Below are 27,068 nucleotides of genomic sequence, written 5' to 3'. Positions count from 1 at the left end.
GGGAGAACAAGTCTGATCCCTGGTCAGGGAAATAAGATTCTGCATGCTGCACAGACCAGCTACAAAAACAACAAAAATAAAAAACAGAATAAAGGAGAAAAACCATATGATCATCTTAATAGAGATTTTTAAGGAGCATTTAACACAATTCAACATGGGATAAAATGCTCAGAAAACCAGGAAAATTTTTCTATAACTGATACAATAATATATCCATAAAAAGCTTATCACTATCATTACACATAAACAGGAATACTGAACACCTTTGACCAAGTTCAGAAACAAGACATGGATATCCACTATTACAACTTCTAACTTACACAGCAATGGAGGTCTATTATTTTTAACAAGAAAAAGAAATGAGAAGTGTTCAGTTTAAAACTGTTAAGCTAAATAAAGAAGTCTTTACTCATTTGTCTGTATATGTTATATTTCACAATAAAAATATATTTCAAAAAAACTTGAAGGAGGTCTAATCCTATGACCTAGCAGTTCCACCCAACAAATATTAGGCACCAATGTTCACCAAAAGATTTCTAATACAATGTTCACGGCAGCACCAATCAGAGTAGCCTACAACTTGAAACCATTCAAATGCTCATTAAGAGCTGAATGAATAGGGGGCTTCCCTGGTGGTACAGTGGATAGGAATCCACTTGCCAATGCTGGGGACACAGGTTGGATCCCGGGTCTGGGAAGATTCCACGTGCGGTGGAGCAACTAAGCCCACACACCTAGAGCCTGTGCTCTGCCACAAGAGAAGCCACCACAGTGAGAAGCCCACAACAAAGAGCAGCCCCTTCTGACCAAAACCAGAGAAAGCCTGAACACCAGCGAAGACCTAGTGCAACCATACAGAGAGAAAGAAAGAAAACTGCAAAGAGTTGAATGAATAAAGAAAATGCAGAATATTCTAACAATGGAATACTATACAGCAATGAAAATGCAAGCACATGCAACAATGTGGACCAATCTCATTTACACATAATGCTGAGGGAAAAGGCAGTCAAAAAACATACATTCATGATTCCATTCATATACTGTACAAAACAGGGAACTAATCTATGCTGCTTGAAGTCAAGATAAGGTTACCCATCCTTATCCTTATCTGGATGGGTAAGGTATCAGTGGTAACTGAAAGGAAGAACTTCTGGGTACTGGTAATACTCTATTTCTTGATCTGGTTGCTGGTTACACGGGTGTATTCAACCTTTGAAAATTCAGTGAACTTGGATATCATGGAATATTTGCAGTTTTCTGCCTATTATAGTTCAATAAAGAGAGGGGCTTTTTAATGAGAAGAAAAGAAAGCCTACCCATTGGAATAAAGAGTCCACCATCCTCTGTCTCTTCCTCAGCTTGGTGAGCTAGAGTCCTGAGTGGCTTTTCTTGAGGAGAGGCACAGACATCTGGCTGAGATGATTTCCTAGGTGGGGCGGCAGGTTTTGCAGAGTGGCTGTCTGATGGCAAAGAAGGCATCTCCCCTCCAGAATGCATTTGAGATTTTCCTGAAAGAATCACAAATACTGCTCAACACTTTGACCATTCTCAATTATACTCTGTCGTAGAAATCAGCATCTTGTTACAAAGTCCTTTTTAGTTAGATTACTTCAATAATGATGCATTCACTATATAGGCATTCCTCTCTCTTAAAGACAGTGTCCTAAGAAAAATACTGAAATCAAAGCTCAGATGCTATTTACTCATCCTTAATGTCAGGGAACTGAACTAAGTAATTGCTAAGATCTTTCTAGTTCTAATATATTTTTTGAGCTATGCATTTTTTTCCCATGAAAAAATCATATGCATAATTGTAGGACAGGGAGCTGTGCTCCTGATGACAAAGGGACATTTTATATAGATGATCATTAATACCACATTTAATCAACTATAAACGATACATGTATCAACTATACATATCTAATATATATCAGTGATTATATATCAACTATAAATGACATGCTGCCGCTGCTGCTGCTAAGTCGCTTCAGTTGTGTCCGATTCTGTGCGACCCCAGGGACAGCAGCCCACCAGGCTTCCCCGTCCCTGGGATTCTCCAGGCAAGAACACTGGAGTGGGTTGCCATTTCCTTCTCCAATGCATGAAAGTGAAAAGTGAAAGTGAAGTCGCTCAGTCGTGTCCGACTCTTAGCGACCCCATGGACTGCAGCCTACCAGGCTCCTCCGTCCATGGGATTTGCCAGGCAAGAGTACTGGAGTGGGTGCCATCGCCTTCTCCATAAATGATATATATATATATATAAAATGTCCTAAACTTTATGACTCTGTAAATCAATCTTACAGAGCATTAGAGTAAAAATCACCATAACACTGTAAACACACGGCCACACAGTTCATTACACAACTTTTTCCTTCCCTCACCTCAGCTCTTTTTGGTCAAGCCTCACAGCTTGTGGGATCTTTGTTCCCCAATGAGCAATGGAACTCAGGTGCCTGGCAGCAAGAGCACGGAGTTCTAACTGAACAGTCAGAATTCCCTCCTCAAATCAACTCTTAGTAAGTGCTACCTTTCTTTCCCTTTTTCATGAGGGACATTAAAAAGACAAAGAAACACGCATGCAATATCAAAAGCAAACATTAAAATCTGGATTCATGGGGAAAAGAATATATACAGGACTGTGTGTGCACAGATCTGTAGAATATACACAAGGCACTGCTGAACAGTGATCGCTTCTGAGAAGGTAACTTGGAAAATAAAGAGGACAAAGTGAAAGGGTGCCTAACTTTTCCCTGCGTACTTTCTGCATTTAGGAACTTTTTGCCATGTTTGTGTATTACACAGTCAAAAAAATATTTTTTGTCAAAAAAAGATCAAGTTATTTGTTATTAATACTGAACTCCATTCAAAATAGATAGTACTTGTTTCGACTGCTATCCCATCAACATTGGCAGCTTCAACTGACATAAACAAGATTTTAAAGGGGAGGACACTTCCCTCCAACAAAGAAAAAAAAAAAGCCTTTACTTTCAACTAAAGCATGACTCAATCCATAAATCTTTTTACTGTTAATCTTATTTCCTTTACTTCTGGAGTCTGTGATTACTTCACAGTGTCAAAAAGGTTAAAAACTGTGGCTTTAACAGGGACTGTACCACAAGGAGTTGAATCCTAAATCCAACAAATCAAAAGTTCCTCTCAGGCAAATGTCTTATAAGAGGGAGGAACTTCAATCACACAGCAGAGCTTTCTCATTAATCAACAATCTTTAAGAATTTTTAGAATCAATGTCTAACATTTAAAAATTGAACTGACACAAATGATTTTTTAAAACAAACATACCAGAACCTTTACATCTAACCAAAATACAAAAGTTCAGTTTGGTAGATAGAGCTTCCAATAATACTTTTTCCACCTCAAACATGTGGAACGATTCCAATCAGCTACACCATACTCTACATAGAGAAAAAGTTCCTTTTCTCTGCAATACTTTTCTCCCTGATCCCATCACAGTGCTTCTCAATTTAACTCCCTTCTCACAGAACTCCTCAGGATCCCACTCTTCCTTTCCTCTCTCAATGTGCTAGATACCAAAGACCTTAGAAAGAGAAGTCAAGAAGGGTAAGAGACAGAGAAGGAAAAGCCTTATTAGAGAGCATGGCTGTAGCTCATTTACTGCCAGCCTAACAACTTCAAATTAATATGAAAATAATTAGCTGAAAACTGTAAAAACCAACCAATTATAAGTTGAAATCTGCCTAAGTTAATCATTTTTAGAAGGCAAAGAAAGGGGGAAAAAGACTTAAAGGAAAAATTAAATCAATTTTAAAAGAACAATTAAAATTCTATGAGAATTAATGGTAAAAACCGTTACTGAGAAAGGTTTAATCACTAGCACTTGCAGTCTAGAAACAATTTTACAGTATATATCAATTGTAACACAGTGCTGATACTTCCAAATAACCTAGATGTTTTTCTGCTTTTTTCCCCACATTTTGATAATTAAAAAACCAAAATGTTAAATTAAGCAAAACAACAAAAAGAATATGCACTAAATTATAACAGTAATTACTTTGAGTAGTAAAATTATGGGTGATTATTTTCTTTCAATTTTCCAGTATTTTCCAAATGCACATACATATACGAATTTACAATATTCCTTTTTCCTTCCTGCTTTTCATGTGACAGGTCTATTTGGCAAAAAAAAAAGTTACTTGGGGGGAGAAAGGAGTCATAACGTACTTCTTTTATTGGTATTACTTGTATATACGGCTAATTGATATATTATAAGGTGGGAGAATCAACTTTCATTTACCCAGCTTAATGTAGTAGTAGTGGTAGTAAAAGTCACTCAGTCGTATCTAACTCTTTGCGACCCCATGGACTGAGCCCTCCAAGCTCCTCTGTCCATGGAATTCTCCAGGCAAGAAGACTGGAGTGGGTAGACACGCCCTTCTCCAAGGATGTTCCCAATCCAGGGACTGAACCCAGGTCTCCCGCACTGCAGGCAGATTCTTTACCATTTGAGCTACTAGGGAATTCCGACCCAGCTTAATGAGGAGTATTATTAACAGTATTACAGATAAACTCTAAAAAATGTTTACTTTACCTACACTTGAACATTTATAAACTTACCATTAAAGACAACTCTAGAGATTTCCCTAGTGGGTCCAGTGGTTAAGAATCTGCCTTGCAATGCAGGAGATGCAGGCTTGATCCCTCGTAGGGGAACTAAGATTCCCACCGGCCACAGAGCAACTGAGCCTGCGTGCCACAACTACTGAGACCTCACGACAAAGTTGCAGAGTCCATGCACCGCAATGAAATATCCTGCATAATGTAAAAAATATCCCACATGCCACAACCAAGACCCAACACAGCCAAATAAATAAATAAATATTAAAAGAAAATGCAACAAAATCTTAACAACTGTCAATTCTGGGTCGGGAGTACTCAGCGGTTGGCCATGTTATACTAAAAAATAAAAACTCCACTCTTCAACAGGTCAGAGACTTTACACTCCTGCTTAATTTTACATTCCTTCTCTAGCACTTTAATCTCGCATCTTCCTCTTCCTGTCTTCAGGTCACAAACACAACCAAGCCAAGGAAAAAGTTCAATAGTTTTGCTGCCCTCTAGCTATTTCCATGGAGAAGGAAATGGCAACCCACTCCAGTGTTCTTGCCTGGAGAATCCCAGGGACGGGGAAGCCTGGTGGGCTGCCGTCTGTGGGGTCGCACAGAGTCAGACACAACTGAAGCGACTGAGCAGCAGAAGCTATTTCCAATTCCACTCCACTGCACAAATTATCACCTGGGCTTTCATCCTTCCCTCATTAATGTCATCATTCAATTTCCTTTTCCCAAAACTCCTAAATCTACTCTTAAAAATCATCAACCCTCATATAAGGTATTTTTTTAGACTTCCCTGGTGGCTGCACGGTAAAGAATTGGCCTGCCAATGCAGCAGACTCGGGTTTATAAATTTTTTTTTTAATGCAGTATTTTCTCATGCATCATTATATCTCTTTTGTCACTAAATTTTAAATGAAGTATCTGTTTTTAAAACTCTCTACCCTCCTTGACTTTCACTACTGATACTTCTCCAGATTTCCCTTCTCTGTCATCTTCTTCCATGTTCCTTTCTATGAAGAAGAACAATTAAAACTTTTCTAATCATACCTCTTACCAAACTTTAATCTCAGTTTTCCATTTTTCCATGATGGCCCCAAAGTCACCTCACACTTCACATATTTAAAGCTAAACTCATTAAAACTTTCAAATACCTTTCCCAGGAAAGCATGCTTCACCATGCCCCAACCCAGATATCTTAAATGGTACCAGCCTCTGAGAAATATTAATTCCTCCTCTGTAATGTCTCTGTGTTTCCCTGGTAAAGAAATCCCCTGCCAATGCAAAAGATGCAGATTTGCTCCCTAGGCCAGGAAGATCCCCTCCAGAAGAAAATGGCAACCCACTCTAGTATTCCTGCCTGGGAAATCCCATGGACAAAGCAACCTGACAGGCTATAGTCCATAGGGTCGCTAAGAGTTGAACACAACTTAGCTACTAAATAACAACATCTCTAAGATATACCTTTCTTCTCTATCCTTACTGCCAACATCCTACAGCAATGCTTTATAAGGTCTCAATGGCATAACAGCATGGCTGTGTGTCGTAATCTGGATCTATCATTTCCACCTGAAACCCTGCTTTCCTTCCTCACAAACACAGCACTTTCATGTATTCATAGAAAATGCTATTCTACTTCCACTCCTTCACCCCAACCTATCAAATCTTATCAATCCACTAAGTTCCAATTTTAAAAATCCTAATTACTTGTACCACACTAGCACTTAATCACATATTGTCTTAAACTGTTCCAAACAAAGTATGCGCTCGTGTCTTGTCTTCCCAACTAGACTAAAAGAGCTTTCTGAGATCAGAACTATGCCTTCTGCTTCTTTTATTTACTAACTGGCTATAACCTTCAGGAAAAGTTCAAAGCATGAAAAGCAAAGCCTTCTGGGACTTCCCTGGTGGTCGTTTGGTTAAGAATCCACCTGCCAATGCAGGGTACACGGGTTTGATCCTTGGTCCAGGAAAATTCCACATGCCACAGAGTAACTAAGCCCACGTGGCACAACTACTAAAGTCTGTTCACCTGGAGCCCATGTTCCGCAACAAGAGAAGCCACAGCAATGAGAAGTTCTTGCGCTACAACGAAGAGTAGCCCCTCTCACTGCAAGAAGAGAAAGCCTGCTCGCAGAAACAAAGACCCAGTGCAGCCAAAAATTAAAATTAAAAAAAAAAAGCCCTTCACAATCCAATCTACCACTCAAGTGATCACTCATACCTCTTCTGCTTCTGCCTCTGCCAGGCTCTTCATGGCCTAAGATACTCCATGCCATCACTCTATCAAACCACACGCATCCTTCAAGTCCTAAGGACTACGACATCTCTGGAGAGCCTAACCAAATGACAGAGGTATTAGTCTCTCAAGGTCCACTCCATAAATAGCCACCAAATCACAAAAGGACATACACAGCTCATCCCTCCAGAAATAATGAAAAGGTAAGAGAATGGAAAGAAAAGAATATGAAAGATGATCAAGGAAATGGGAGAGAAGAAGAAAGTTTCTACCCATTCATAATCATACCGTTCAGTGCTGACATTTAGAAGCACCACAGCTCCAATTCCAAACCCAACCAGCATCCCCTTTCAGAAATGCTGTTTTGTAAAGGCACTGCAGAGAGTGCAATGACAAGTGCAAAGGCAATGGCAAGCTGGTACTAACAAGGTAAATGTAAGCCAAAGATCTTCCATGTCTTACCTCCTTCTGCCTTGACTTCTTCACTAGGCTCTTCTGAAAAAGGCTCCTTAGCGATAGGATGATCGCCTCTGTCTTCTTGAGTAACTGACCCAGGTCTGAGTGTAATTTTCTTCCCTCTCCTTGAGCTAGTGGCCTGGAGTTTTCCTTTACCAATGTGTGTATTTACAGGCTGGGAAGACTCCAAGGAAGCTAGGGTGATTTCCTGAGAGATGGCCACATCCACAGCTTCCAGAACTGCTACATTTGTGTCCTCAGTGAGCATCCTAGAGCTTAAAGATGGGTCCTCCATACCAAGCTGAATTCCTGCAGCCTGCACTTCAAGGTCAGCTGCTCTGCCATGACTTGGACTCCAGGACAGGGACACTGACCCCAGGTCTTTAACTGACCCCAGGTCAGATTCTGGTTTCCCAGCTGCCTGCAGGTCTAAGTCATCTTCCTCCTGGTTGCCCTGGTGCTGTGGGGGCTCTGTCAGTGTAGTTCTTCTCTTCTTACAGGGCAACATTTTCCAAGTCCCACTTTTGTTCCATCCTGAAAGGATAAAGGCAAGTTCTTATCACCTTCTTATTAAAGGTAATAACATTTCCTCAAACATATTTTCACTTATTCATGTTCAATCATGAACACTGTATATTACACCAAATGCACAATCTCCCACTAGGTGGAAAGGGAGAGACAGGTTGGAAAGGCAGAATTCAAATCCTAACTCTATTACTGATCAGTGTGTTATCTTGCCTGAGTGACCTCTCCAAACTTAGGTTTCCTCAACTGTAAAAAATAATAATCTTTCTAAACTTATGGAGTTGTTATAAGAATTATATAGGAAGCAATTAATCAGTGTCAGTTATTACTATTACCATCAGGGAGGGAGAACACCATGATGCTGAGAGTAAACTGTGGAATCAAACTACCAGTATTTGCTTCCCAAGTGGGTGTCTCTCTAGTCTTGCGACCTTGCATGAATTAACCTGAATCTCTTTATTTGCTATACAATGAAATAAAAGTTTCATCTATGAAATTAGATAGTAATTTATTAGATCAGTAAATGTTTGCAATTGTTGCTTACAAACACAGGTATTTCCATTAACACAAACAATCCACAAAGTATGGATATGTAAAATGGTGAAACTATACTAACAAATTCTGTACTGAAAACAAAAGTTGCATCTACAAAATTAGACCTTAATATACTTTTTTAAATCAAAAACTAACTGTTCTCTATGAAAATCCTGGACTCTTGGCTTCACTTCAAATTATCACATTTTAATGGCAAGACTGTCCTAAAGTGGATGTATCTTCTTTGTTCTTATAGAAACTATTTGCAAACCTCTTTTTTTCGTACTTACCACTTCTATGATTACTTCTTGTCACTCTCCCATCACTCTCCCCACAATGTGCTTTCTGAGGGAAAATATTCTTTCAAGAAGTTCTACTAGTACTCGGCAATATCTGCCCTACTGCAGACACTCAGTAACTGTTCCCCGAATGAATGAGTGTGTCAACTTCCTATTCTGTGCATATTCTATGCAGGCTGGACCAAGAGCATTATATGGAAACTAACTGTACCTTTCTACCCAAAAAAACTTTATTCTCAGGTTTTCAAGCTAGGTCCAAGAATAGAATACACTGCCTTGTGATTGATACAGTGAGTTCTTCATCACTAATAATGTTCAAGTAAGGCCTGAACGCCCATCTACCAGACACCAGGTGAAAACCTGGACTAGAGGACAGCAACATAAAGTACTTTCTAAGAGTTTGAACTATAAGGTTAGTTTTAAACCACTTTCATTCAGATTTTCCAGGACACTAGGAGATTCCCCAGCACAGGCCAAACCAACTTTTGTCCATAACTTGATAAGTAAACTTCAATAAACAAGTAAAGATTCCTCCGATAAGGGAATGCTGAGGGAAAATTAGGGTAGTGGCATTAGTTCAGACAAGTCTTATATTTCAGATAAATTACTGAGGTCCAAAAAAAGGGGAGTGGGGAGGGGGAATGAAAAAAAAAAAAAAAATACAGCTACTATTCAGTCAGGAGCGTGCAGGGATCAGCTCAGGAACATCAATTACAACAGAGGCTCTGCCCAATCTCTGGAACTGCAATCAAACCAACAGTATGAATGAAGGCAAATCCGGAGGCAACCGTGGGGCGGACCCCTTCTGGAAAAAGATTTCACAAAGGGGTCCTAACTGCGCTTTTCACCTCAACGCGGAACGCTGGCCCTAGTCTCCACTCCCAGAAAGACACCTTCACTTCCCTACCTCTGTCAAGCAAACCGCACCAGGCCTAGACCAAACCGCCTCAGCCTGGACATCCTTCGTCCGAAGGTACAGCTCCAGGCTGCCTGTTCCCGCCCCACCGCACTCGACCCAGTACCCTCACCAGCCAGCCGGATCCCGCGGAAACTCAGCTTCGGTATAACCGGAAGTCAACCAACGGCGGCGACTGACGTGCTCGCCCCCAGGTCGCTGTACGCCGCGTCAGGGTGTCAAAGAGCATGCGCCAATCTCAGACGCCATTCTATTTTAGGGCACAATGAAGCCAAAAGGCTAGTACTTCCGTTGTGGGCGAAAAAGTTTAAAGGCAGTACCTGTCTCTCTCCACGGAGCAATCCTACTCAAAACAAAACTGGGTATTAAGGGTCAGTGGTTTAAGTTAACAGTCCTTCTCGCCGCAATACACCTGGAATAGGGGACCCAAGAAAATGGAGAATTCATGAAATTTCAGAAAGAAATCTTGGGATACAAATGGTATAGTTTCCTGAATAAAGCAAAAAGGGAATTTCAGAAAAACATCTACTTCTGCTTCATTGATTACACCAAAGCCTTTGACCGTCTGGATCACAACAAACTGGAAAATTGTTAAAGAAATGGGGAATACCAGACCACCTTACCTGTCTCCTGAGAAACCTGTATTCAGATCAAGAAGCAACAGAACCAAACAAGGAACAACAGACTGGTTCACAATCGGGAAAGCAGTACATCAAGGCTGTGTATTGTTACCCTGCTTATTTAACTTATATGCTGAGTACGTCATGCTAAATGCCAGGCTGAATGAAGCACAAGCTACAGTCAAGATTGCCAGGTGAAATATCAATAACCTCAGATATGCAGATGACACTATCCTACCGGCAGAAAGGGAAGAGGAACTAAAGAGCCAAAAAGCTTTTTTTTTTTTTTTTGGAGGTTGGAATTGCCTTTATTGGGGCAAGCCTGGAAGGCCTGCTGTAGATAAGGAGCCTCTTGATAAAGGTGGAATAGGAGAGTGAAAAAACTGACTCAAAACTCAACATTCAAGAAACTAAAATCAAGGCATCCAGTCCCATCACTTCATGGAAAATAGATGGAAAAAATGGAAACAGTGACAGAATTTACTTTCTTGGGCTCCAAAATTACTGTGGGCGGGTACTGCAGTCATGAAATTAAAAGACTCTTGCTCCTTGGAAGAAAAGATATGACAAAACCTAGACAGCTTATTAAAAAGCAGAGACATTACTTTGCTGACAGATCCATATAGTCAAAGCTATAGTTTTTCCAGGAGCCATGTATGGATGTGAGAGTTGGACCTAAAGAAAGATAAGCACTGAAGTATTGATGCTTTCGAATGGTGGCGTTGGAAAAGACTCTTGAGAGAGTCCCTTGGACTACAAGGAGATCAAACCGGTCAATCCTACAGGAAATCAATCCTGAATATTCGTTCAAAGACCTGATTATGAACCTGAAGCTCCAATACTTTGGCCACCTGATGGGAAGAGCCAACTCACTGGAAAAGACCCTGATGCTAGGAAAGATTTGAGAGCATGAGGAGAAGGGGGAAACAGAGGATAAGATGGTTGGATGGCATCATTGACTCAATGGATATGAGTTTGAGCAAACTCTGGGAGATAATGAAGGACAGGGAAGCCAGAATGCTGCAGTCCATGGGGTCGCAAAGAGTCAGATCCAAATGATTGACCGAACAACCATAAGTCTTTATTTCAATCCACAGTAATTATTGATATCTATATAATACTCTGCTTGTAAAATGCTTTCACTTATCACAGGTGATTTTTTTCAATTTTTTCCAATCATCACAATAAATTCTATGACAATGGCTATTATTACACCTCCCGGTTTAAACAAGACAAAATTTAGGCTCAGCTGTGTAGGTGATTTCACAAAGATGCACAACTATCAGATGGAATCAGGTATCCTGACTCTAGGTTCTAATGCATTCATCTGGTTTCCAGGAAGGTGCCTGGAACATAGTTGAAGGCCAATAAATTCAATACATGTGTTTTGAATAAATAACTCCTAAAACCATGTTCTTTTCTCTTTTCTAGAAGTACAGAATGCCAAAGCTGGAAAAATACATTCATCCCGCTCTTGGTACAGGAGCTGCTGCTGCTAAGTTGCTTCAGTCATGTCGGACTCTGTGCGACCCCGTAGACGGCAGCCCACGAGGCTCCCCCGTCCCCGGGATTCTCCAGGCAAGAACACTGGAGTGGGTTGCCATTTCCTTCTCCGATGCAGGAAAGTGAAAGTGAAGTCGCTCAGTCGTGTCCGACTCTTAGCGACCCCATGGACTGCAGCTCACCAGGCTATTCGGTCCATGGGATTTTCCAGGCAAGAGTACTGGAGTGGGTTGCCATGAACCACCAACAAATACTTACACATTTGAATAATTTACTTCACCTGATCCTGTCTGCAGACAGAATTGAAGCGGGATGAAAGTATCCACAGCCTAAAATGGCGAACTTGATGTAATCATGGAGATAACCACCAACAGTGACTCTAACCGAGAGTCACCCTAAACTCTTCAAATTCCAAGGAAGTCTCTAAAAGCTTCCAGTTTAGTTTCTGTCCTGTAGATCCGTTGGTTTGCTCTCTCTCCCATGCACTTTCTAAGCAGTTCTCAGCACCTGAACCGTCCAACAATGATTAACTTTGGTACTCTTCATTAGTCTTTTTTTAAAAGCAGCTTCCGTTTACACGTCAGAGAATCCATCCATTTTACTTATACAATTCAATTATTTTCAGTAAATTTTCAGCGTTGTGCAACCATCACCAGGTTTGGTCTTTAACCACAGCTTTTAAAGTTTAAAAACATTTCAATAATAACATTTAGTGGTCTCAGAAATGCATAACAATGATGCAATTGATATTCAAGTGCAGGAAATACAGAATTTTACTTTTCCAAACTCCTGCTTCCCCCTCGCCCAGAACATTCTGCTGCTATATTAAGCCTGGGGAATCCGAATTACAAGATCTAGAAGATTTCACATGATAAAGTACATACACTTCTTCATTAGGCCTTGAGGAATTCATCTTATAGACCCACAAGCCCTAAATAGGTGGGGTCTCATTCTCTTGAAATCTTGGCGTTGGAAGGGGTCCCCCTTCCAAGCATCTTCCGGAAAAGGGCGGAGCTTGCCTTCCGGAACTTTTCGGACAGAGGCGGAGTCTTTAGCCAAAGGCCGTTGGGAGGAAGGAGGGGCCTCCTGGTCCGGCATCAGGACCAGTCTGGCTGCATCCTTTGCTCAGCGCAACTCTGGAACATCTTAAGAGGCGACCGCAGCTGTCAACCAGGGACCAGACCGTGGCAGGAGGCATCCGCCAGATACCTTCCCCCTCCCTAACCTAATGCTCTGCAGCGGCGGCCTCGGTACCCACTGGAGGCCCCAGAGTTGTCTGACCATTGCAAAAGCATTTATAGCAATAGCCTCTGATTACATTGCTGAGATCACCAACATCCGACCTAGCTTTGGTAAGTAAAAATCTGGCAAACTAAGCCTGGGGTAGGTTAAACCGTTGCCAAGCCAAGGGAGCTCAGCGGCTGGGCAGAACGTGAGGCCCAGATCAAGGCCTTCAAGTGCCAGCCCCTCTAGAACCGGGCCTGTGGTGGTGGGTAGAATCGGGCCTACGGTGGTGGTATCGCCGGCAGTGGACAGCGTCCGAACCTGAGCTCTGGGCTGCAGGGGCCGAGAAGGCCAGTCACAACAAGGGTGGGGACGTCCAGGATGCGAAAACCTTGTATGGTGCACTGTGAGTACCGCTGGAGGTGAGAAACCGAGAGCCTGCCTAGGACGTGAACCCCTCCTTCGAGGGGAGGAGAGGCGAGGTAGGCCGAGCCCTCCCCCTTGGGGCACGCAGGGCGGTGCCCCTTCCTCCCCCTCCCACTCCTCAGGGCTGCGGGGGAGGGAGGTGGCAAGGGGGATGGGGCATCAAGATGGCAGCTTGGAGACTGTGGGCTGGGTGGCAGGCAGCCAGCGGGGGCGGCGGCCTCTGGGGAAAGAGGGGTGCGGGGGTGGGGAGCAAAAAGGAAGCCACTCCTGAAGCCGGTCAGCTGGATGCTGGGGCCGGGAGGAAACGTGAGCCCTGCCATGTCTATTCTGCATCGTAATGGTGGGGTCCGTCCGATGCTACCAAATGGCGCTTGGCGCTGCTGGGCTGGGGGATGACGTGATGTCTATTTCTGGGCCTCCTGGCAGCGCCTAGGCTCTTCTTCTCAGGCCTTTGTTCCCTGTTTCCCTGGGCCGGCTTTTCAAAAAGGGGGACTCGCGCGCTGGTGCTGGCGGGGGCCCGATCCGGCCCAGAGGGGGAGGGGCGCAAAAGGCCGAGCCCGGGAGAGGCCGCTTTGTGTACCAAAGAAAGCATTACGTCATCTCGGAGCGGCTGGTCCCAGACCCAACCCTACAGGCTCCAAGATCAGTTACACTTCCTGGAGCAGAGAGTGAGGTGGAAAATAGGGAAGCAGATGGGAAATAAAAACTCGAGATGCAAGTTTTTCCTCTGGGAGATTCCTGTAAAATGTGCTGAGATAGCAAACTTCCTGTGCTGTTTTCCTGGCCCCCCCAAAGAAAAATGAATTGCCCTGCTTCTGCCTCAGTCCTATCCCAGTTTGGATGGGAGAAGCAGGTGAGAGATGCTGTCAGCCTAGGGTTCCTTCATTTCCCTTAAGAGATTCTATGTCTCAGACAATCCAGAAGGTTTGAGCATCCAGACTCCAGTGTTTAGGGTGGGGTCACAATCCAACTAGGAAATGGCTTTTCTTTTTTTTTTTAGAGAATGCTCTAAAACATGCCTGGCAGAAGAATACAAAAAACAGCAATTTTTGTTTTTATCAGAAATAGAGAACTTCATATGTGTCATGACCAGTGCAGATGAGATTATATTACCCTTTCTGTGATTTGGACATTGCACTGACAGTGTAAGTCAGCCTTAGCCTAGGTATTCGCCAAGCTTGTTTTCACCTAAACGACTAAGTTATTTTTACTCAGACTCATCAAGTGAGGTCTCCTATTGCCCATCAATAGGTTTTGAAGGCCAAATAGAATTTTACATTTATCCCTGTTATATGTAATCATATTGACCTCATCCTCTGTTTTCAAACTGTAGAAGCTGGGATTTTAAAAAAATTTTTATTGAGGTATAGTTGACAGTGTTTTGTTAGTTTCTGATGTACAGCAAATTAAATGAAATATATATATGTATATATATCATTTTTCATTATGGTTTCTTGTTCTTCTACTTGTTCTGTCACTAAGTCATGTCCTACTCTTTGTGATCCCATGGACTGCAGCACACCAAGCTTCCCTGTCCTATCTCTTGGAGTCTGCTCAAATTCATGTACATTAAGCCAGTGACGGCATCTAACCATCTCATCCTCCGCCTCCCTCTTCTTTTGCCTTCCAACTTTCCCAGCATCAGGGCCTTTTCCAGTGAGTGGGCTCTTCACATTAGGTGGCCAAAATATTGGACCTTCAGCTTCATAATCAGTTCTTCCAAAGAATATTCAGGGTTGATTTCCTTCAGGATTGACTGGTTTGATCTTGCAGTCCAAGGGACCCTCAGGAGTTTTCTCCAGCACCACAACTTGAAAACATCAATTCTTCAGTGCTCAGTCTTATATATGGCCTTTCACATCTGTACATGATTACTAGAAACACTATAGCTTTGACTAGACCGACCTTTGTCAGCGAAGTAATGTCTCTGCTTTTCAGTGTGCTGTCCAGGTTTGTCATTAACTTTCCTTCCAAGGAGCAAGCAGCTTTAATTTCATGGCTGCAGTCAACGTCTGCAGTGATTTTGGAGCCCAAGAAAAGAAACTCTGTCACTGTTTCCACTTTTTCCCCATCTATTTGCCATGAAATAATCAGACCGGATGCCATGATATTAGTTTTCTGAATGTTGAGCTTTAAGCTAGCTTTTTCACTCCCCTCTTTTACCTTCATCAAGAGCCTTTTTAGGATTTCCCTGGTGGTACAGTGGTTGAGAATCTGCCTGCCAATGCAGGGGACATGAGTTGAATCCCTGGTGTAGGAAGAGTCCACATGCCAAGGGGCACCGAAGTCCATGGGCCACAGTTACTGAGCATGCTGCCCTAGAGCTCCTGCTCTACAAGAGAAGCCACTGCAATAAGAAGCCCACACACAGCAGCTAGAGAGTTGCACCTGCTCGTCACAACGAGAGAAAGCCTGCACACAGCATTGAAGACCCAGTGCAGCCAAAAATAAATAAAGAGCCTTCTTGGTTCCTCTTCACTTTCTGCCATGAGAGGGGTATCGTCTGCATATCTGAGGTTGTGGATATTCCTCCCAGCAATCTTGATTGCAGCTTGTGATTCATCCAGCCTGGCATTTCACATGATGTACTCTGCGTATAAGTTAAATAAACAGGGTGACAATATACAGCCTTGTCAAACCAGTCTGTTGTTCTATGTCTGATTCTAAATGTTACTTCTTGACCTGCATACAGGTTTCTCAGGAGACAGGTAAGGTGGTCTGGTATTCCCGATCTATTTAAGAATTTTCCAGTTTGTTGTGATCTACACAAAGGCTCTAGCATAGTCAATGAAGCAGAAGTAGATGTTTTTCTGGAATTTTCTTGCTTTCTCTATGATCCAGCAGATGTTGGCAATTTGATCTCTGATTCCTCTGCCTTATCTAAACCCAGCTTATACTCCTGGAAGTTCTCAGTTCATGTACTGCTGAAGCCTAGCTTGAAGGATTTTAAGCATAACCTACTAGTATGTGAAATGAGTGCAACTGTATGATAGCTTGAACATTCTTTGGCCTTGTTGATCATTGTTTGTTGTTCTTTGGGACTGGAATGAAAACTGACCTTTTCCAGTCCAGTGGCCACTGCTCAGTTTTCCAAATGTACTGATATATTGAGTGCAACACTTTAACAGCATCATCTTTTAGGATTTTAAATAGCTCAGCTGTAATTCTATCACCTCTACTAGCTTTGTTTGCAATAATGCTTCCTAAGGACCACTTGATTTCACACTCCGGGATGTCTCGCTCTAGGTGAGTGACCACATCATTGTGGTGATCCAGGACATTAAGACCTTTTTAATATAGTTCTTCTATGTATTCCTGCCACTCCTTAATCTCTTCTGCTTCTGTTAGATCCTTACTATTTCTGTCCTTTATCATGCCCATCCTTGAATGAAATAGTCCCTTGAGGACTCTGACTTTTTGTGGAATATCCTCCTGAAATCAGACACAGCTCGTGGCCTTATGTAACAGTTGAGGTAAATGGGTTCCCACATAGAGGGGTGACCTATAACACTTACCGGGTCACTTTATGTGAAATACAAATCAGTATGAGCAAACCAAGTCCACAGTGCTGAGGGCCATTTACATTTAAGGTAATTATTGATATGTATGTTCCTATTGCCATTTTCTTGTTTAGAGTTTGTTTTTGTGAGTCTCTTTCTTGTGTTTTCTGCTGGAGAAGTTCCTTTAGCATTTGTTGTAAGGCTGCTTGGATGGCCCTCAATTCTCTTAGACTTTGTCTATGAGGCTTTTAATTTCACCATTAAATATGAATGAGATCCTTACTGGGTAGAGTAATCTGGGTTGTAGGTTTTCTTTCATGACTTTAAAGATATCCTGCCACTCCTGTCTGGCCTGCAGGGTTTCTCTTGAAAAATCAGCTGTTGGATTTATGTGGATTCTTTTGCATGTTAATTTTTGCTTTTCACATTTTTTCTTTGTGTTTACTCTTTGTTAGTTTAATTAATATGTGTCTTGGTGTATTTTTCTTTTGGCTTATCCTATATGTGACTCTCTGGGCTTCCTGAACTTCAGTGGCTATTTCCTTTCCCATGTTAGGGAATTTTTTGACTATAATCTTCTGAAATATTTTCTAATATGTTTCTTTTTCTCTTCTTCTTCTGTGCTATGCTTAGTCACTCAGTTGTGTCCAACTCTTTGTGACCCCATGGACTGTAGCCTGCTAGGCTTCTCGGTCCATGGGGTTTCCCCAGGCAAGAATACTGGAGTGGATTGCCATACCCTCCTCCAGGGGATCTTCCCAACCCAGGAATCGAACCCAGGTCTTCTACATTGCAGGCAGATTCTTTACCATCTGAGCCACCAGGGAAGATCCTTCTTCTTCTGGGATCCCTATAATTCAAATGTTTGTGTTTAATATTGTCACAGAGATCTCTGAGACCATCTTCAAATCTTTTCATTCTTTTTTCTGCTCTTTGGCAGTTATTTCCATCATTCTATCTTTCAGCTCACTTATTCGTTCTTCTGCCTCAGTAGTTCTATTGATTCCTTCTAGTGCATGTTTAATTTTTAGTGATTGTGTTGTCACTGGTTATTCTTTATTTCTTCTTCTGCTGCTGCTGAGTCACTTCAGTCATGTCCGACTCTGTGCGACCCCATAGACTGCAGTCCACCAGGATGCCCCATCCCTGGGATTCTCCAGGCAAGAACACTGGAGTGGGTTGCCATTTCCTTCTCCAACGCATGAAAGTGAAGTGTCCGACCCTCAGCGACTCCATGGACTGCAGCCTTCCAGGCTCCTCCATCCATGGGACTCTCCAGGCAAGAGTACTGGAGTGGGGTGCCATTGCCTTCTCCAATCTTGCAGGACATTCGTGAGCAGAGGGTGCCCTTGGAGATGACCTTGGAGGACAGAGGGGACCCTGGAGGGCAGAACTGTGTCCCCAGAAGGCAGGTGGGTTGGCCTGGAGTGCTGAGGGGGGCCCAGAGGGAGGGGAACCCTAGAGAATGGAGCGGGCCCCCAGGAGGAAGAAGGAACTGGAGGGTACAGGGGGTCATGGATGGTGATTGCCCAGTCTAGAGGTGAGACAGGGCCCCTGGGAGGGAAGCAGGATAAGACAGAATACCTCAGTGATCTCCTGGGGAAAACAGTCCGCACAGTTCTGGAGGCCCTGCCTTCATGATCTTTTGGTGGTGTGAGGGGTTCTCTGCAAAGCAAATTTCCAGCTGCTGAAGAAACTTGTGACTCTTCTCAAAAGCCTGCTGCTCTTCAAACAACCAGAGTGGAAAGAGGGCAAAAGAGAGTCATCTATACAGCTTAACCAGGACTTGAGGATTCTAAGCATAAAAACCAAGAAAAATGTCCTGGGGACATGGAGGATGACAAGGCTTGTTACTGAATCTAAGCTTGCTCTGCACCGCATGAGAGGCCAATAAACCCAAGGGATGAGGTGTTCAGGTAAGGGATATGCCTTTATTTGGAAAGCTAGCTGACCAAGATGGCAGACTAATATCTCAAAATAGCCATCTGGGCGGGGCATGCATGCCAGGTTCTTTTAGGAATCAGAGATGGGGGAAATAAGGAAACAAAGTAAAAAGACCCTTTAATTCTTGTAAATATCTCCTAGAATGGCAAGCCTCAGGCAGAATTAGATTATCTCTGTGTGAGCTAAACAAAGAGACTTCCTTGGTGGCTCAGATGGTAAAGCGTCTGTCTACAATGTGAGAGACCTGGGTTCGATCCCTGGGTTGGGAAGATTCCCTGGTAGAAGGAAATGGCAACCCACTCCAGTACTCTTGCCTTGAAAATCCCATGGATGGAGGAGCTTGGTGCAGGCTACTATCCATGGGGTCACAAAGAGTCGGGCATGACTGAGTGACTTCACTTTCACTTTAGTTTAAGGGTCAGGCAGAAGGGGCAGGGCTCTCTGAGGCAGGCCACTACATGTTTATAATAACAAAACCAGCAAAAACAAGGGTTACAGTCAAAGAAATAGATCCATCATGGAGTCAAAATTAACGCTTCCTGGTTACAATTCCCCACTGTCAATGTCCATCCCACAATCTTGTGGGAAAAGGGAGTGACAACTATTCTTTTTGTGAGATGGATCTCTCTAGGAGTGTCTGCCATCAGTGCCGGGGCTCCAAATGTTGAGATTTGTCTTTCTTTGTTCCTCGTGGAAAAGTGTCCACTTTATACCTGTAGACTTAGAAATACTAAACTTAAACCCAACAGGCAGCATCTCAAGTTAACAAATTTAGTGTTTTTCTAGCCACTGGAAGACGCCAAGAGTCAGGGCTCATTAAATCATTTACATATATATATATGCATTTCAGCTATCTGGGGCCTGTAATCCTACAGTCTCAGAGTTTCCTCAGAATTCATCATAGGGAGTGACTGACTGCAGTCTGATTTCCCTTCCTTGGGGCTCACTGGCTCACGCTGAAGGGTTGCAATCATTGATTGCAGGAAATATTCCATTTCTCAGATCCTCCCCTCTTGGTCAGGAACTGGATCAATATTTGGGAGGTACTTCATAATCAAATTTTGTCCCATGGTGCTGGGAGGCACATCCTAGATCAGGCAAAAATACTTGGTATGTCACTCTGGGTGTTAAATTTTGGACCAGGCCCCATCAATAATTAAAATTCTCTGGATCCTGTCTAACCATTAATATTATCCAGGAAACATTTTCTCTTGTTGCTTCTTCCCATGCCCAGAATCACACTATTATAATTATTCCCTAAACAGCGTTTAGCCATAGAAGTTTTGTTGGAGGCCTGCTTTACACATTGGTTACTGCAAGAGATAACATTCTTATAAATTAGAATATAAATAATGCAGCTAGTAACACCGACAATGACATAGTGCAGCCAGAAGAGACAAAGCATGATTTGAAAACAACAAATTTAAACAATGATTAGTATAACTTTGTAATCCGGTTACAATAACTGAAAGACCAAAGCAGTCATAACTGATTCAATGAGCTATTAGCTGTTTCACTGTACTGGCAGTGTGTACCTACACATACCTGGCTTAATCTTTGAGACAAGCATATGCTACTGGCAGGATCAACCAGACAGAAAAGGTAAGTATTTCCATTTCTCTCATAAAAGGTATGATTTACCAAGTTACTGTAAGTCATAATTAGTTTAAGGAGAAAGTTTTTCTTATACCTGGAGAACACATATTTAAACCAATAATTCTTTTAGATAGAAACCATAAAAATTACAACCATACTTACCAGTTTACTCAGTCTTAGGTAACTAATCTTTTTGTTAACAGCTTTGTAAAGTCATCAGGTTTCCCATTAGAATTCATCAATTTCTTTATTCAGTGCAGCATTATGGTCTGAAAATCAGAAACTTGTATTTATCTTAAGTTCTTTTTACAAATCTTGAAGAGGAGACATTTTTGCAAAAGCATTAGAGTGAAAGCATAACTGTCCACAAAGAAACCTTTAAAAAGGCACAGCTTAAATTTGATTACAATGCAATTAACAAAGCTGTCCAACCACTGCCGTGACACAACACTTTCAGAAAATAACTACAACTGTGACTGACAACAATCTACCAGGATACATCAGATTCCCAGGAACTCCATACAATCTCTAGAATATCTGTACCATTTACCATATAACTTAAAACTTTATTACCCATTTGAAAATGCATCCCTTATAGTTTAATAGACCAAGAGAAAGTAATTAGTTTAAATATCTCCCCTTGGGCACCTAACGGGCCCTTCGAAGCTCCCCAAAATTAGGAACTTTGTTATAATTTGACTTAGGAAGCCCTGCCAAAGGAACAGCAAAAAAAGACATTTTAAAATACAAATAGGACCATCGGTCACTGTGGAACTCAGCCAGAGTGACAATAAAAGATTTCAACAGCAAATATAGATTACTTAAAAGGTATATAAACTGAAAATCTGTTATCAAAATCAGTTTAGCATCTTCACAAACCAGTCTTAACAGAAAAGTCAGGTTTACGTTTTGCACCAGCTTACTTTATAAGTTCGTTTACTCCACTGTGTGTGCTAAGTCACTTCAGTAATTTACTCCATTAAACTTGTTTTAAACTTAGTCAATCCTGACTGATAGTGTATAAAACCATCTGGGGGGTCCATTTTTTAAAATATTTTATTTATTTATTTAGGCTGCGCTGGGTCTTAGTTGCGGCATGTGGGACCTAGTTCCCTGACCAGGGATCAAACCTGGGCCCCCTGCATGAAGAGCACAGAGTCTTAGCCACTGGACTACCAGTGAAGGCCCCCCTTGGGGTCCACTTTTCATAAACCTTTCACCACTTTATTTTAGTACAATTTTAACTTTTAAGTTATAGAATATCTGGAGAGATCTAAATGTTCACTCAAAAACTCTTATCTCATTTATGTATTATTTTCAAAAGTTTCTTTATATTGAGTTACCTTCTTTGCTGACAAATTTGCTTATTTAGCTTATATTAAATCTGGGCACACTGAAAGTATTATTATTATATTTAACGTTGATAAGACATGCCTATCAGACCAACTGACTTAAACATTAGTACTAGGTACTAATTTAATATTGAATATTTACAAATTCACATGAAACTAAAATTTATTTAGCTTAATTTCTCTTGTATTTAGAGTTGTTTGGTTTGTAAGTGTTAACTTTTGTTTAAGCCAATTACATAGAGCTCTTTTACATATCAACCATGGCAATGTTATCCAAAGACACATACAGACACACGAGACCTCAGTTCTAACTTGAAGATTTCAATCCTGAGTCAGGTACAGTAAAGTAAAACCCACCAGTTTACAAAGAGGTTGGATTAAAAGTTGGGTTTCTCACAGATGGAACAATTCAAGCTCACTTGACTAGACAGCTAAATATTTGTAGAAAAAGCATTTAAGATTTGTTTGCCTTGGATAAGCCAATTTTTATTTCCCCATTTTAAAATTTGCAATTCAAAGATACAGGCAAGTTCTTCTGAGGAAAACTTTGTTTTCCTCTCCTTTCCTGAAAGAATTGAGTGGCCACCCCAAAGAAACCAAAGGACTGACATGCCCATTCACCCATGCTAGAAAGCTTCATTCCTCCTCCTCCTCTAGCCTAGGGTAGAAGGCCTCTCAGGAAGGCCCAGAGGTTTACACCCATGCTCCTGAAAATCTATCTAGACTGAAAGGGAAAAAGACAAAGGCAACAGGGAAGACATGCTAAGGAATCTGCCTTGTAATCTTGCCAGAAAAGTGGCAGCGAGGGGAAAATGGGGTCAGTGTTTTGCTTGAACCAATATGTTCCTGAGTTGCTTAGAAGCTATCTTGCTGGGGGCGGGACATTAATTGTCTGGTCTGATCCACATCCCACTCATGCTATCATGGAGTCTTCAAGTGGCAGACTCCCTAATGGCTTTTAAGTGTCTGACCCGTAACCACATGATATTAATTGGTCTGGTCCTCAGCTCAAGGGAGGAAGAGGAAAGAAGAGCCCTCATCTCCTGGGTGGCAGTTACTGGGGCACACTGGGTGGTAGACCTTTGGAATACACAGAAGGGTAACCCAGGCCAGAGTTCCTCCATTGCTTCCATAGCTACTCACCTGTTCACAGAGGGTTCAAAGAGAAAGAAGCAAGAAACTTTAAAAGAAGCCTTAGAGGAAACTACCAGATGTCTGTGGGTGACCAAAGTAACCAGAAAAAAAACAAAACCTAGCCAATCAGAAAGTCACTATAATGTGACTTCCCAGACCCATTAGACCTGTGATCTTCTATGAATCAGAGATGAGTGAGATGAGGAAACAAAGTAAGAAGATTATTTAATGCTTGCAAGTATCTCCTAGAATGACAAGCCTCAGGCAGGGCGATGTATTAGCTCCTTCTTTCTTAGAGTCATTCACAGGTGGGCAGGGTCAGATTATCTCTCTGTGAGCTAAACAAAGGCATTTTAATTTAAGAGTCAGGCAGATGGGACAGGGTTCTCTGAGGCAGACCATTACATATGCTTATAACAACAAAAATACCGAAAACAAGGGTTAAAGTCATAGATCAAGCATGAAGCCAAAATTAACCTTTCCCAGTTACAGGCTCTGGTTTACAAAGGTGAAATCTTTTTTTTTGGCCTCACCATGCAGCTTGTGGTATCTTAGTTCCCCAACCGGGGAGCAAACCTGGGACCCAGCAGTGAAAGTGCCAAGTCCTAACGACTGGACCACCAGAGAATTCCTTGTGAGATCTTTCTTAAGACCCTAGTATCTATCCACCTTGGGTTTCTAGGGTCTGTGAACACAAGAAAAGTAAGATGGAAATGAAAGATTCCAGAGTTATCTATCTCAAGTTGCTTCCTGTTTCCAGAACTGTGCAATCAGACACATTTCACAGTCTACAGAGAATTCTCCCATATATACTCATTTGATCCTCATAATAATACAGAAAATTATGTATAATAATCCAGTCACCATTTAACTGTTTTAAGACTATCAGTTTAATATCATATCCTTTATTCCTGTGTTTACTCATCATGACAAGAAAATCAGAACTACTGGGATATGCTTCAAGTTCAAACACTTATTCTCAAACATTTCAAATGTTACCTAACCATAGTGGCCTTCCCAGACCACTGTGTATAAAACTGCAACATAATCACTATAAAGCATGATATATTTTTGCTGTTTATACATTTTATCATTTTTATAGTATATATATATAATTTTTTTTTCAATATACAATATGCTATTACTTGACTTTCCCCATGAGAATATAAGGTCCATGAAGGCAAGGATTTTAGTCTTTTATAATTACTACATTCCAATACCTAGAACTCTGCCTGAAACAGCAGGTACTCAATAAATATTTGTTGAACGAAAGCCTATTTTGCAACAGTGAGGAGCAAAGAGTTCTGATGTACCTAAGGTCTCCACTGGCAACAAAGGTCAAACCCTTCACTCTACATGGAGAGAACAGGAGTTGGGGAGACCATCTGTTGAAAAGGAGGTGGCTCTTGTGACCCTGGTCTAGGGGAAAGCTATCTATGGAAACAGCCAGGAGTCTGGAACAGTCCTGATCAACACGACCCAAGCCCAGTCTTGCTGTGACCCAGGGATCCTAGTGTGTGGTCTTTGCCCCTCTCTTACTAATCCACAGGCCAGTGCTTACTCAAGCAACAGAAAAGCAGCAAAGTCCTTCAGCAGCTGAGGCCAGTCTTGGAGCAGAATTTGCAGGCTCTTGTAGAGATCCACAGCTGTCTGCCTCTGAGTGCTTGACTCAAATTCATGGATGACCTGAAATATTCATACTTGTCAGGGATGTGTTGCAGGGCTTCTCAGACCTATATGAGAGGACTTTTCAATCATCCAATCCCCTTTGGACCCTGACAAGAAACAAAGGGACCGAGGAAGGAGGAGTTACTGTCAAAGAGCTCCAGATCATCCATCAGAGGCTACTCCTCTGACAGGTCCTAAGATCTGATGATTAATGGAAGCCACAGGGCCATGAGCAAGGCAGAGCTCTTTTTCTGACAGTGAGGAATGGAAATTTTTCCATTTTCCAGGGACTACAGTGCTACCTGCAAAATCAGGTAAATTTTCTCTAGCTCACAGTCCAAACCTCTCCTTCCTGGTTTCACCTCCATGTTGAAATAGATAAGGAGTGCTTGCTACATATATTTCAGCATGGTATCATCTGAGGGTAAATAATACATAAGTTAGGAATGTTAGTAAAATATCAGGAGACAAGAAAAACCATGACAATCACTGCTAGGACTCTACTTAGCTAGGAGTAAAAAGGAACCAGGTGGTTACCAAAAGAATGAGATAGGGACTGCTGCAACAAACAGGTTGGTTCATGACTCTGAAGATCACTGAGGTCCACTTTTTGGTCAATGTATCAAATGTCTATTTTCTCAAACCAAGGGCTCAGTTAAAGTCTTTATTAGCCTACCCTCGCACTGATGATGGTGGCTATCATCTTTCCTCAGTTTTGGGGCAACAGAGGGGTGGTATGCCTGGGCAGTAACAATAAATTTGTTGATGACTAAACTTGGCGTCCTTGTGGTTCACTCACACAGCTCTTTTGATATTTCTAGGTAAACAAAGGCAGATGCATAGAAGGCTGTTGTGCAGCCTAATAGGCAGACTTCATTTAAAAAACATCTCCCCTGAAGGAAAAGCAGTCTTGTTGAGAGGGGCTGGCAGGAACAGGAAGCAGCATTTGCCTACCCTGGTCAGATAAGCCTGAGCAAAGGCCAAATCCTCCTGTTCCTGGAGTGGATCTCACTTGCGGATGTCCTCATCATACAGCAACAGCAGCCTGGAGGTGTCCTTGTTGGCCCGGGCCCAACTGCCCTGCTTGCTGCGAGCTCGATGATTACTCCAGCCCTTTCCAGCAGCTTTGATGCTCTCTCCTTAGCATTCAACTGTTTTTCTGTACCTGCAGCCTCTGCTCTCCCCAACCCACGACAGGCACCCCATCCCCATCCATAATCCTATTCAAAATTACATAGTAACTTGGGAGAAAAGCTGCTGGAAAAATGCTATGACAGGTAATGTCTGTCCCTGTCAAGTCAGCTCTATGGAGAGTCAACAGCATGACTGCATTAACTGGGATAATAATGAGATGCTTAGCAACTGCATATTGAACACAGAAGTCCAAGTTTGGTCTGATGCTGGGCTCTCAAAGAACTATGTCCTGGTGAGGAACAAGCAGTACTTTCTGAAATAAACATTGCTCTTGGCCTCATACATGACTGATGAATTAAGAACCAGTATAAAACCCTGCATGAACAGAGTACAAATCTAGCAGCTTACGAGAGACAAATTTTTAATTTCTGAGCATCTCTTCTCTGCAATGGCAGCAGGTTAAACATCTATTTGGGAGTAGGGTGACTGGCAGGCGGGATCCAGAGGATTTCTTCTGGAAACTGGCATCTGTTTTATAAGCCTGTCACTCTGCACATGTCCCTAAGTCAATGAGGCCACCTGAGACCTGTCCCCACTCAGGCCTGTCCTACTCACCCGGTAGGGTCCTGCTGGTCTTCACCTCTGGAGAGGCCTTCAGGGAGGCACAGGTAACAGGTGGCTTCTCAGCAGGATTTCCAATGGCTTTGTCCATCATTTCATCCTCTTTCTGCAGGATTTCCATTCTTTCTGCTTCTTCCTGCTCTTCTTTCTCAGGCTGAGGCTCTCTTCTGGGAGTTCACTTCCTCAGACTCACCCTCCTGACTCATGTACTTTTCAGATGTGAACCAAGTCAGTTTCTCCACTGTTTGCTGAAAAAACCCCAAACAGTATGCATGAGGGATATAATGGCTCACCACGGGCTGCTTACAGAGTTTTTCAGAAGGGACTGAGGTTAATTAACTGATGAGGGAGGTTGGAAGACAATGGGGTTTTTCTGGGGATTTTGGAGTTATTTTTTTTTTCTCTCTCTTCATTTTTTTGGCCACACTGTGCAGCTTAAGAGATGTAAGTTCCCTGACCAGGGACTGAAGCCAGGCTCCAACAGTGAAAGTGGCAAGTCCTAATCACTGGGCCATCAGGGAATTCCTGAGCAGATGTGTTTTGATACATCTCCCTGAAGATAACTGTCCTTTGCCAGGGTCCATGCTTATGATCCTTTTTCTTTTTTGTGGTTATTTACACTGTGCTCAGGTGATTCATTTTAATGTAAATGAGTTTAAGTCAAATATAATAAGGAACATTTAACTCTTTCCCTCTCCTCTCACAAAAGACAAAAATAATTTTAGGACTATCTCTAGTGCAAAAAGCAAGCAGGTACACTATCAATAAATTAAATCTATTACTGAATC

General features: G+C 42.1%; 1 protein-coding gene, 1 long non-coding RNA gene and 1 pseudogene across 9 annotated transcripts in view; 1 reads left to right on the top strand and 2 right to left on the bottom strand.

Moving 5' to 3' along the window:
- LOC133245097 (GON-4-like protein) overlaps window positions 1–12,666 on the bottom strand; it is an 88,650-nt gene extending 75,984 nt beyond the window's left edge. For 4 of the 8 annotated variants that reach the window (XR_009735601.1, XM_061413005.1, XM_061413010.1 and 1 more), the window contains exons 1-3: window positions 9,671–9,774; window positions 7,291–7,818; window positions 1,317–1,508 (exon numbers count right to left, since the gene is read on the bottom strand). Coding sequence is in view for 7 of the 8 variants with exons in the window: in XM_061413005.1 (XP_061268989.1) it covers window positions 1,317–1,508; window positions 7,291–7,792 (694 nt within the window). In the remaining variant the exon portion in view is untranslated. The other 4 variants (XM_061413008.1, XM_061413006.1, XM_061413009.1 and 1 more) reach the window with 4 other exon arrangements.
- Window positions 12,667–12,743: 77 nt separating this feature from the next.
- LOC133245114 (uncharacterized) lies at window positions 12,744–15,956 on the top strand. The gene is made up of 2 exons (XR_009735605.1): window positions 12,744–13,033; window positions 15,505–15,956. It is a non-coding gene; the product is annotated as an uncharacterized LOC133245114 (long non-coding RNA).
- A 6,322-nt stretch (window positions 15,957–22,278) lies between these two features.
- Window positions 22,279–27,068, bottom strand: part of LOC133245113 (GON-4-like protein) — a 47,060-nt pseudogene continuing 42,270 nt past the window's right edge.

Source organism: Bos javanicus, chromosome 3 (assembly GCF_032452875.1).
Source record: "Bos javanicus breed banteng chromosome 3, ARS-OSU_banteng_1.0, whole genome shotgun sequence".
In the NCBI taxonomy this organism is placed as follows: Eukaryota; Metazoa; Chordata; class Mammalia; order Artiodactyla; family Bovidae; genus Bos; species Bos javanicus.
The sequence above is the reverse complement of the archived record's forward strand: the minus strand, read 5'-3'. Positions and strand labels throughout refer to the sequence as shown.